Below are 12,147 nucleotides of genomic sequence, written 5' to 3'. Positions count from 1 at the left end.
TACTGGAGTGGGCTGCCATGCTCTCCTCCAGGGGATCTTCCTGACCCAGGGAGCGAACCCTCATCTCTTACATGTCCTGCGTTGCCAGGTGGGTTCTTTACCACTAGCGCCATCTGGGAAGTTCAAACACCAACTCAAAAGAACAATGAAAACTAAATTTCCCTCACTTAAGCACACTCCAGCTGCAGTCTAACAACTCACATCACAAAACCACAACCAAAACCACAACCACCTTATGGCAGTTTATCACCAAATTATACAAATACCTTAACAATCAAACAGCATTGTGAGCTCTCTGCTAGTAACCTGACCACATAAAAGTACTACGAGATTTTACAACATAAATATTAAGAGCTGGAAAAAGGAGACACTAAATAGTAATGTGATATTTCGAAAAAGCCATGTATTAATATATGATTTAAACTTCTTAATTTTATTCTCATTTAACTTGTATTTCCATAAGTAAACACAAGTTTTATTTAAAACAATAAATATTTCTTTATATATTTGTAATATGACTTTAAGATGATAAATCTAACTAAACAATGCAACTGAATTTTTCTAAATATATCTGAATATTAAGCCAATGGCTCTGCACAGCAATTTCCCTTAAATCAAAATTACAATTTTGTACCTTTTCCATGATGCAGAGAATTCAGTGAAATACGTTACTTTCGAAATTCACTTCAGTCATTCCATTTTAATCAGTGATCCATTTATAAAAAGGTCTATAAAGGGACTTCCCTGGTGATCCAGTGGTGAAGAATCTGCACTGCAATGCAGGAGATGCAGGTTGGATCCCTGGTTGGGAAGCTAAGACCCCACATGCTGTGGGGCAACTAAGCCCATGAGCCACAGCTTCTGAGTCGGTGCGCTCTAGAGCCTGTGTGCCGCAACAGAGAGACCCCGTGCAGCCCAGAAAAAGGGGCGGGGGGAGGAAAACATAGTTTTTCATCTTTGATGGCATCCAGCAAGTTGAAAATAAAACCACAGGGATTTCAGTAACTAAAACAGCTAAACCTGTGGTGGTATAAATGTACAGAGGGCTAATCAGCCTTTTTGATAAGACAGATGGTGGTCAGACCCCAGACTGCATTATTGTTTCTGCTTCACTCTACCATCCTCAGAAGAAGGACGAGATACACTGGACAGAGAAATGAAACAAGAAAATATGGATAGATTTGCCAGGGTGGAGACAGGGGGCTTCCTAGCTGTAGAAATAATGCAGATGAAAAGCATTTCTTGGCCTGTCAGAAAAGCATACTTTTTTACAATTGCTTTTGTCGAACCAAGTCCTTTTATTCCCTCTAAAGCTTTTCCATACTAGACAATCTAGGTCGACTGTCTAGAACAGTGGTACACAAAACAAGCCTGGAACTTTAGTGTGCATCAGGGCTACCCAGAGGGCTTGTGTAAAAGATACACTGCTGGTCTGCCACCTCAGATTTTCCAATCCAGTAGGTCTGGAGCTTGAGACTTCAGCACTCTAAGGAAGTTCCCAGGTGAGGCTAATATTGCTGGCCTATGGAACCACTGGCTTGGAAGAAATATGGTAGTTTAAAAATAAAAGCACGCTTTGGTCAACTCTAAAATGTTACCATAATCCATTCCCACTAGACTGTAAACCTTCTGAGAGCAGCCAGGCAGCTGAATAATCTCTGTATATCTCAAAAGATTTAACACCACACCTTAAAACACAGCAGGCATTCACTGAAATGTCTCAGACCATCCCTACCAACAGCTCATTCTAACTCTACTGTGTTGATATGGAAACAACTGCTTTGAAAAAGGCAATTGGAAATCAGAGCAGGGACCTGCACAGATATTTGCACACTCATGCTTACAGCTGTATTATTCACAAGACTCAAAAGACAGAAGCAATCTCACATGCTGTGCAGCACAGCCAAAAGATAAAAAACAAATAACAAATACCTAAGGTGGAAGCACAGGGTCTATTGACAAATGAATGGATAAACAAAATTTGGTATATCCATACAATGGAATACTATTGAGCCTTAAGAAGAAAGGAAATTCTGACACGTGATACAACATGAATGAACCTAGAGTGAATTATGCTAACTTTAATGAGCCAGGCACAAAAGAATGAATATTTTATAACTCCACTTATATGAGATGCCTGGAGAAGTCAAATTCATAGAGACAGAAAGTAAAATAGCTGCAAGGACTAAGAAGTTCTAGTTTAACGGGTAGAGTTTTAAATGCGGAAGACTTTGAAGATGTTTTAAAGTGGGTGGTGGTGACGGCTGCACAATAATGTTTCTCATCAATGTAATTACGGCCAGAGTACACTTTAAAATGGTGAATTTTATGTTATATTTGACCTCAATGAAAACACAAAATACAACTGGGTGTCATAGCTTTTCATAAGCCCCCATTCTTCCCAATGCTTCCAGTTGTTACTTTTTAATTTGAATGTTCCCATCATGTTATAACTTCACATTATGCAAAATGTGATATTGTGATGGTGGAGCTGCTACACAAACGTATCAATGTAACAGGCAGCATTGTGTGGTGGTTCAGAAGCATAGGCTCATAGTCAAACTTGGAGCTGGGTCTGAATCCCGGCTTCACCACTTGACTTGTTCAGGGTCTGTATCTTAGCTTCTCCATGGGCTTTCCTGGTAGCTCAGCTGGTAAAGAATCCGCCTGCAATGCAGGAGACCCCGATGCGATTCCTTAGTCGGGAAGATCCACTGCAGAAGGGATAGGTTACGCACTCCAGTATTCTTGGGCTTCCCTTGTGACTCAACTGGTAAAGAAGACATCTGCAATGCAGGAGACCTGGATTCGATTCCTGGGTTGGGAAGATCTCCTGGAGAAGGGAACAGCTACCCACTCCAGTATTCTGGCCTGGAGAGAAATTCCATGGACTGTATAGTCCATGGGGTTGTAAAGAGTCAGACACGACTGAGCAACTTGGACTCAGTTTAGCTTCTCCACAGGTAAAACTGGAGTAATCAGAGCCATCTATCACAAAGTTATGTGACCTGCTTATAGCAGCCCTGGGGCACAGTAAGTAACATATACATGAGACCTACCATCAGTATATTATAGACCATAATTTTCTCAGTAGGGCACTGTTTCTCAAAGTGCAGTCAAGAATTACCTGCATCAGAATCATCAGGTAGCTCATTTAAAATGTTGATTTCCAGGTCTATCCCAAATCTTCCAAAACAGAATCTCTGGATAGAGGTTGCTGTATATAAAACCTACTGCCGTGAGGCGGAAATAGTCGAATGGCAATGGGAAGCCCCCGAATTCAGATAAAGTGACCAGAGGCCATCCAGGGGTGGGAGCCAGGGGCACTGGCCTAAGGATTAGCTCTCCCAAACTTTCTAGATGGTAAAATCACAGAGAATTCTGATCCAGGAGGTATGTGCCCTTCCTGCAAATGTCCCAAGAGAGACTTATGAAAGGAGTTTAGCAAACAGTGCCCTAGAGATTCGTTAGATTTCTAGTATTTTCTAGTTCTGCTTTAAATGTTGCGAGAGGACCTGTACTCCAGGGAGTTCAAGGTACTGTAAGTGAATCTGTTGATTCAAAGGCACTTAGACTGTGCAGCAGGTCATAAAAGCAGATGCAGTTTCATTCTCTGCCCCAAGAACTTGCTACATAATGAACTGTAAAACCCATACTCTTATTATTACTTGGAATTGCCTGGAGTTACCTGGAATTTTAAGTCGTCAAGCAAGTCACAGACTTTAAAGCTGGTCTAGAGCAGTGGTTGTCAAACTCAGTGGCATCAGCATCAAATTGTTAGGAATGTAATCAGGCCTTACCCCAGAACCTCTGGGGGTGGAGCCCCACAATCTATAGTTTAATAAGTCCTCCAGGTGCTACTGATGTTCACTCAAGTTTGGTTCCCACTGACCAAGCAACTAGAATTTCCTTCGGCAGTTTCTCCACCATTCCACTGCTGAATACTTCCAGCACTTTCCCTCCCTCCCGGCCCATCCTCATCTCCCCTCCTCACCCCATATCCACCTGAGCAAATACACAAAAATGATCTGCACATCTCAAAAAGAACATAAAACTTTATTAAGAACATCTTATACTGTCATCAGATACAACCAAAGAAAAGGGGGTAAAGAAATAGGGAGACTTCATCTTCCCATGTGCTATTGCCACCTCAGAACAGACTCATGTGTGGATGGCTGGAATTACAGATGGCAACAAATGCTCTGCATAAATAAATTCAGTAAGTAACACAATGCTCCCTTCCTATACAGAGAAGAACTGAGTTTACACTTTAAAAAGCTGTGATATAGTGCAACAACTAAGACTGCCACTTAGAAACTTCTTCTTAATAGAATACAAAGTGGTTAAGTAGCTTTATGTTCTTTCATATAAATTTTTTGAATGGAAAATTCAGAAAAGACATTCTAACTTTCCTAATTAATTTGTACTTTTGAGAGCTTTCTGAAGATTTCTCAGAACCAGTTCAATAATAATAGATGAGTTGCTCATCTACAATGACAACTGACAACCTGGTTTTATTTTAATTTTGCAAATCAAGATGACCAGGTCATCTCAGCTTTTGCTGATCCTGAAAGAGTTCTTATAGAAAAACCCTGATTCAGAGTGCATGTGAGATGAGGTACCAAAATAGCTGCACCTGGACTGGTTTTCCTAGAAGGGGAGGTTGGTTATTGAGCACAGCTGATTTTCCCAGACTCCCAGGCTCCCCCATGTGGTTCTTTTACTTACTGTATTGACAGAAGGAGCAGAGGGAACACCGGGGAATCTGTTCAAATTGCCACTCCAGACAGCTCTCTGCACTGTTTGTGGAGAAAAGAGTGATGGTATCCATTCAAACCAAATATGCCTACTGCAAGTATGGCGACATGCTTTTCTCTTGAGGGGCCAGGCCAAGCTGCACTCAAAATGCATGATTTGCCTCACGTACACAGTGAAGAAAATGTTCATGATTTAGAATTTGGTATCAGAGAACCCCCAGCTAACCCAGCTAAGTTTCCTGAGAAACTTTCATCCCCCTTTTAGAAAGGAAGGCTATTTACTGCTAAAGCTTACCACATTAACTATCAAGACTTCTAAACCAGACCATATCATTTGTGTTTATGGTCAGTGGATTAACCAACAACTGAAGGCTTGTGAAGACTTGGTCAAAGGGTGAAACTGGGGGTAGGATTCAGGTTGAGTACTATCACTTACCACAAATTGCATCAAGCTCTTTAAAAAAATAATGCATTTTTATCATAAATATTTAGAGCAGATACTGGCATTAAAATCAGTATCTAAGTCAGAAGTCTTTCTTAAATATTTCAACAAACTTCTAGTAGGTTTCAAATCTTCCCAGGAGTACACAGTTTATAAATTAGTATTAAATGGAAAAAAATGCATTTTGAATAAGTCACCACTTTAGTAGATCATAAATAAGGTCAAGATGCTAAAAAATAAGTTAATATACAAGTTTTTGCTTTCACTTTAACAAAGTGGCATACTTTTGTAACAGGTATAACCAGGTTTTAATAATCGTAAATTTGTCACACCCTCCACTCCACGCTGAATCTTTCTTACATATCCTACAGCTAGGGACAGAGGTACATAAGACAGAGAGACACCTCAATGTGTAATGCTGCTTCACACCATTTCCTTAGTGCAGAGTGAAGTTAGAAATGTTGGTCAGGATCTACTACTCGTAATTTGTTAACCACATTACAAGTTCAGTACATTCATGGTTAAGTGGATTCGGTTCCTGGGTGAGCTCTCTGTGGGAGTGTTCACAGGGAACCTAATTACTACTGTTCCTGTGGGAAAATGTGCCCCGAGTCCCAAAAGCTGACTAGAAGCCTTTGGAATATAAGCCATGTATGGTTGGGAACTACTACTATGTGTGTCTGTTTTGGAGAGGCCAAACCGTTAAAAGCACCGTTCTGAAAACTACTGGCTGCTAAAATTAAATATTGGCTTTCTCCTTCACATATAGTAAATTCACTTTAACTATAATTTCTAATACTGAGAAAGAGTGAAGCCATTTAGACTAGTGAGACATAACTGATCTGTGGGATTTAAAAAGCTGTTTTATTGACTAAGATGAATCTTCTTACATCAAAAAGAAAAATGTCTAATATGTAATGAATGAAAAAAAATGTTTATCCTAAGTAATCACTGAGTACAAAATCCACAGCTTAACAGTGTGATTTAAAGAGAAAGCAGGAGAGCATGCAATTGCTCTAACACAGGGTTAGAAATAAAAGGTAAAAGTACATTTGTTTTGGTAATTCTAAATATACAAATATAATATTTACCATATCTACCCTGTAGTGTAGAACTGCTTAATTCCCAAATATACGTAATTCAAAAACCTTAAGGAAACATTAAAAATGTCCCAGGCTACTTTACTGAACATTAATGAATATTGAGTTCATGAGATATTACAGCTAAAAATACTACTGTATTTTAAAGTTAAATGGCTAAGAGAATATTAAGGTACCATTATTCTACTCTTCTTTTAATCCCACAGATGGCTTTTTATGTTAAAGGGATCAATTATGTTAACAGGAGCTTGATTTGACAAACAGAGATTCCAGAATCAGAGTTGTTCTCTTGGTACAGTGTCAAATTTTTTTTAACATTTCCAAAAGCATTTTCATAGCTATCTACCTAAATAACTCTAAACAGCTTTTAATCAAGGGGTCCCTATATAACATTCCTTTTATCCTACACTGTGGCTGTTGGGACGGAACCCCTGTTGTGGGAAAGTTCTCTAGATTCTGATCTGACCCTCAAAACAACATCCATGTTTAGTATTAAATGACCAACCCCTGGGGAATAAGGAATCTAAGGTGTTGAGAGGCACAGAACTGATGTTTTGGTTGAGGAGAAGGGTGAAAATCAAGTTGGAACACCTAGTCCCTTCTACAATCAAGTCCTAACAATACCATAATAAAGTCTCAACCAACCTGATTAGTTCTTACCCTTTAGGAATCACATACTATACACTGATTAGATACTGAAGAAAATAAAGAAAAACATTTGAAAATACATGAAGAAATAGAAACATGGAATTTCTCACAAGGCCCTGGATCAAAAAAATTTACAAAAAGATCTTTTGAAAATAATCACTACTTGTGAGCTTAATACACATAGAGATTCACTTTTAAACTAAGTCATGTTAACTTACCAATAAAATAGTAAACAAACCAACACTTTAAACAATTTTATAAATTACTTGTCATTTCTTTTTGTTAATGTCACTCTCTCAACAATATACAAAAATAACACTACAGCACTATCCACCTAACCTGTCTCCATCTCTTGCAAAGTCCTGGGCCCTGGAAAGAGACTGGTCATCAATCTTCACTGTAGATGTCCCCCGCAAAGGGCAGGTGCATGTGGCTGCCAGTGACATTGGGCAATCGAGATAAGTCCGGCAGGCTCTGGATCCGGGACCTGAGTTCTTTGCGCACCAGGGAAACTCTGGCTAACTTGCGCTTGTATTCCTGTAACATCAAACCACTCTCATTAGCACTGTAGGAGTTCAGAGAAGAGCCATCTAGCTTATCCAGCTTATGCTCTGCAGAAAATATGATAAAGCACTCAGTTTATGCTGAAAAACAAGATTATGTGAGCCTTAGGATCAAGAGAGGGATTTGGGAAATTCTCAAGTAGGTAAACTCATTCTTAGGAAAAACTACAATCTTAAGTTGCTGCCTCACACCTGTAAAAAGAAGACTAACATATAAATATATCAATATTTAACTGAAGCTTATAGCATTCTCAGGTATACTGGGGCAAGGATAAGAAAAAATATATATTTATTTCCACAAGCTTAGACTAAAATTTAGCACTTTTTTGACTATAAATATTGGAAAAAAAACCCCACAGGAGTATTATCAGTATCTTTGAGTTTATCTTGAATAGAAACCAGATGCTTCATTATTACATCATAGTTTTTCACATTTATCACTACTTTGAAAATATTAGACGAACTGCTAGTGTTACTTAATATATCAGTAAAGAAGCACGTATTACTGTACAAGTTTTATTACTTCAATAACTGTTTCACTGTAACTTTTTTCTATTGTAATGTTATGCATTTTATTTTCTACATTTAAAATATTTAACTTGAGAAGGGGTCCAAGGCTTCACTGGATCACCAAAGGATCTCAATGGCACAAAAGGAAAAAAAAAAAAGGTTAGGAAACCCTGCAAACAGTAGCCTAAGGCATCGGACTAGAAACCAATAAAGATCATGTTTGGCTTAAGGGGAACAGGCCATTCTCTGCAGTGGAAATATCTTTTATTAATAACTGAAGTTTTCAGACTTCAACCAGGAGAGAGGAACATTCTTTACTCCATCACCTAGGAGAGGCAGGGTGTGAAGAGGGGAATCAAAAAGTTGACTGTTATTTCCTCCATAAAGACTTGAAACTTTTCCTCCCTCTGACCAAGGGTAAGCTCACCAAGACGGAGCAGGTGAGTGAGAAGCTTTCATCTGGGGTAGAAGGCTTATCCACATGGAGCCCCTTTTTGTTTCTCAACTCTGACAGAATCTCCTAGGAAACTTTTGGAGAAACTCAGAATTCTCAAAAGAACACCAGCCTCATCAACTATCAATTAAATGAGAACCTCCGGAAGCGGGTACAGAGCTCTTGAATTTTGTAAAATCTCCCCCAAAGGATACTAATACATGAGCCACTTCTCTACAGGTTTTGTCTAAAAATGAAATCAGGGAAGCTTCTCTGTATTAGAGTCCCCTCTTTTAAAGAGCAGCCATGAATGCGCCTGGGGAAAGGAGTCTGTCAGAATTTACTACATCCCAACCGCTCTAAAGCAATGGGGGAAAGGGGGTTTCTGAGGCACACTGGGGAAGTGGGCACCCTGATAGACAAAGCCAACAAGACTTAAAGCCGGGCACGTTGTGGGACAGCTGTGGACTCATAAGAGGTGTTGATTCTCACCAAGTCTGCCTGTCCTTGCACTTTTAGTCCATCATGAAGGTCAAGGTTGAGTAAGGGAGTTTAACAGGGATCTAAAACCTCAAGGTTAAGACCTTGCTGTTCCCTTTTCCCCTTTGCCAGTGACACCCTGGCACAGCAGGTAGGTTTCAGGACAGCAGCTCCAAGTGGCTCACAGAAGAGCAGCAAGGTGTTCATTCTAGATCCACACTTTTCAGTCCATACACATCTCCACACTTAGCACACTTCCTCAGAATACTCCGGTGGGGGCGGGGGCAAACACAGAACTCCATCTGTCCCATCTGCATGCATGCTCAGTTGCCTCTGACTCTTTGCGACCCCATGGCAGGCTCCTGTCCATGGGATTTCCCAGCAAGAATACTGGAGTGGGTTGCCATGCCCTCCTCCAGATCTTCCTCACCCACGGATAGAACCCATGGCTCCTACGTCTCCTGCGTAGAAGGCAAATTCTTTACCACTGAGCGACCAGGGAAGCCCCCATCTGTCCCTGTTTATACTAAATCATTCTTTAATAAATAACACCTCAAGTACTCCAAAGTTAGCACGATAGATTCAGATGCTGTTCAAATATGCACAAAAGTAATTACTCTGCTCCTCTTGAGGCTAGATGTCCTGAGAAGTCTCAAGTGCTTTTAGTGATCATTACTGCCCATCCTAATTTCAAGTTTCTAGCAACCACACAGGCTGTTCTTCAGTTATTAAGATTTATCTTAATCCTTTGATTCAAAGGATCTGTGGCAATTAAACCCTCTACCAACTGGTGACACTGCATACAAAAAACTGGTAAACATAAACAAGAGCTGCCCTTTATTGAATGTCCATTGATACACCAGGCATTAAAAAAAGAACCCATTTCATCCTCTCAGTAATCCTGTGAGAAGACTGATTATCTTTCACAAACAGTAAAAATCATGCCTTCCTCAATTAGGAACAAAAGCAGTAACCAAAAATTTTCTTCTACTGTCAGAATCAGACTTTCATCTGAAAGACAAAAGATTTAAGAAGTTGTGGTTAACCATCTGATGTTAGCCTGAAGAAAAAACCAGATGAAACCTGATTACCCAATTCTATGATCCAGGCCACAGTTCTAAAGGTCTTAAATTGCCTCACTGGATTCCACAGGCCGGTTTCCTATGGCAACAATGCTTATAGTAAGAGGTGCGTGTTGTTTTGAAACTGAGGCTCTACCTCAGACGTGGAGGCTGAGAATACTGGGGCACCAATAACTCCTGCCCACCTCCCCCACCCACCCCTAACCCCCCCCCATCCCCCCTCCGTTCAGGAGGTGGCGGTCTTCACAAGCAGCTGAGAGGAACACAGGCTGGGTACCCCCCCCTTCACCTAGAGCTCAGGTCCTGTAGTAGGGGGAGCATTTAGAGAAAAGTCTGCCACTGTCTCCACCCACAGTTCCACAGTCCTGACTCAAAGACTTTATAGGAGGAAAGAAACAGGCAATAAAACAATGCCTGCCTGGGGTCAGAACAAATACCTAACACTGACCTCAAAACAAAATCAGTATCTGGAGGCGATTCCTGCACTCCCATGTTCATCGCAGCATTGTTCACAATAGCCAAGACATGGAAACAACCTAAGTCTCTGCCAACAAATGAATGGACAAAGATGTGGTACATATGTACAATGGAGTACTCAGTCATGAGAATGAAGGAAATTCTGTCATTTGCAACAACCTGGGCACGCCTAGAGGACACTGTTGTTTATGGTCACTAAGTTGCGTTCGACAGTTTTGTGACCCCATGAACTGTAGTCTGCCAGACTCCTCTGTTCATGGGATTCTCCAAGCAAGAATACTGGAGTGGGTTGTCGTGTCCTTCTCCAGGGGATCTTCCCAACGCAGGGATTGAACCCAAGTCTTTGGTATTGCTGGTGGATTCTTTACCATTGAGTAAAAAAATTAGTCAGACAAAGACAAATACTACATAATCTCACTTACACGTGGACCCTTTAAAAAGGAAAAAAGGGTAGAAGCCTTCAGTTATAAAATGAATATGCTCTGGAGATCTGATGTAGAAATGCTGACTAGAGTCAATAATACTGTGTATACCTGATATCTGCTGAGAGTAGACCTTATGTTCTCATCACCAAAAAGGAAAGAGAAAAAGTAACGATGTGTAGTGAGGAATATATTAATTAACCTGATTGTTAGTAACCATTTCACAAAGAATACTTATGTCAAATCATCCCACCATACTCTGTAAATATATACAATTTTATGTGACAGTTTCACCTCAATGAAGGTGAAGTTGGGGGCAAAGAAATATCCTTTTATTCTTAGTAAAAAAAAAAAAAAAAAAATTACCCTAAGTATAAAAGGGAAAACACAAACATGGAGCCAGCAGGATGCATGCATCAGGGACAGTCAAGAGCTTGGGTAGCCCAACCTGATAAGCCCATCAACAGGCAAGGTCACTGCAGGTAAGTCCCTTTTAGTTTTCTCATTCTTTTCTAACTAAACCTGCATTTTGCAAAAACAGCTTTCAAAATATTTATTTTGTATTTTAACCTAAAGAACTTCTTTTTCCTAAAAGAATTTAGCTCTGTTCCAGCAACGAAGAGGATCTGAATTCTAAAGCTAACAAAAAGAGAGAAATTGCTGAAAAGCCAAAGCATTAAAAAATCAGGTCCTTTCCTTTAGTAATAAATACTGAACTGATATATACTGCCTTCACTGCAAAAGTAGTGTTCTATTTTATGTTTTTAAGTCTTTATAATTTTTATTTTTAATTGAAGTAGAGTTGATTTATAGTTGTAAACTCTTGTACAACTAAAATAATTAAGTTATATAGGAAATATATAAAAGAATGTATCTGTATCATGTTCTTTTTCAGACCCTTTCCCATTACAGGTTATTATAAGATACTGAATACAGTTCCCTCCGCTATCCAGTAGGTCTCTGTGATGACAGAGATATAGTCGTCTATATCTGTTCATCTCAAATTCCAGACTGTCTCTTCCAGCCTTTTCCGCTTTGGTCTCTTTTTTCTTTTGTTCTCTTCTGTCATTTGTTGACTATCTTCAGTACTTTTTTGGATTACTTCTTGTTTATATCTATTATACATTCTGGGGTTTGCAATTACTTTGAGGTTTTGGTATAGTAGTCTATATAAACACATGTATTGTAAGTCACTGATCTTTCAATTTCAAACACATTTTAAATACCCTGCCA

General features: G+C 39.6%; 1 protein-coding gene across 2 annotated transcripts in view; it reads right to left on the bottom strand.

Moving 5' to 3' along the window:
• Window positions 1–4,037: 4,037 nt before the first annotated feature.
• RPRD1A (regulation of nuclear pre-mRNA domain containing 1A) overlaps window positions 4,038–12,147 on the bottom strand; it is a 64,727-nt gene continuing 56,617 nt past the window's right edge. The window contains exon 7 of one of the 2 annotated variants that reach the window (XM_065932353.1): window positions 4,038–7,484. In XM_065932353.1, coding sequence (XP_065788425.1) covers window positions 7,335–7,484 — 150 coding nt within the window. In that variant the 3' untranslated portion in view covers window positions 4,038–7,334. Of the gene's footprint in view, window positions 7,485–9,716; window positions 9,945–12,147 lie in introns of those variants that run through there. The other variant, XM_065932356.1, reaches the window with a different exon arrangement.

This window comes from Muntiacus reevesi, chromosome 4 (genome assembly GCF_963930625.1).
Source record: "Muntiacus reevesi chromosome 4, mMunRee1.1, whole genome shotgun sequence".
NCBI classification, from domain to species: domain Eukaryota; kingdom Metazoa; phylum Chordata; class Mammalia; order Artiodactyla; family Cervidae; genus Muntiacus; species Muntiacus reevesi.
This window is presented reverse-complemented; position numbering and strand designations above follow the sequence as displayed.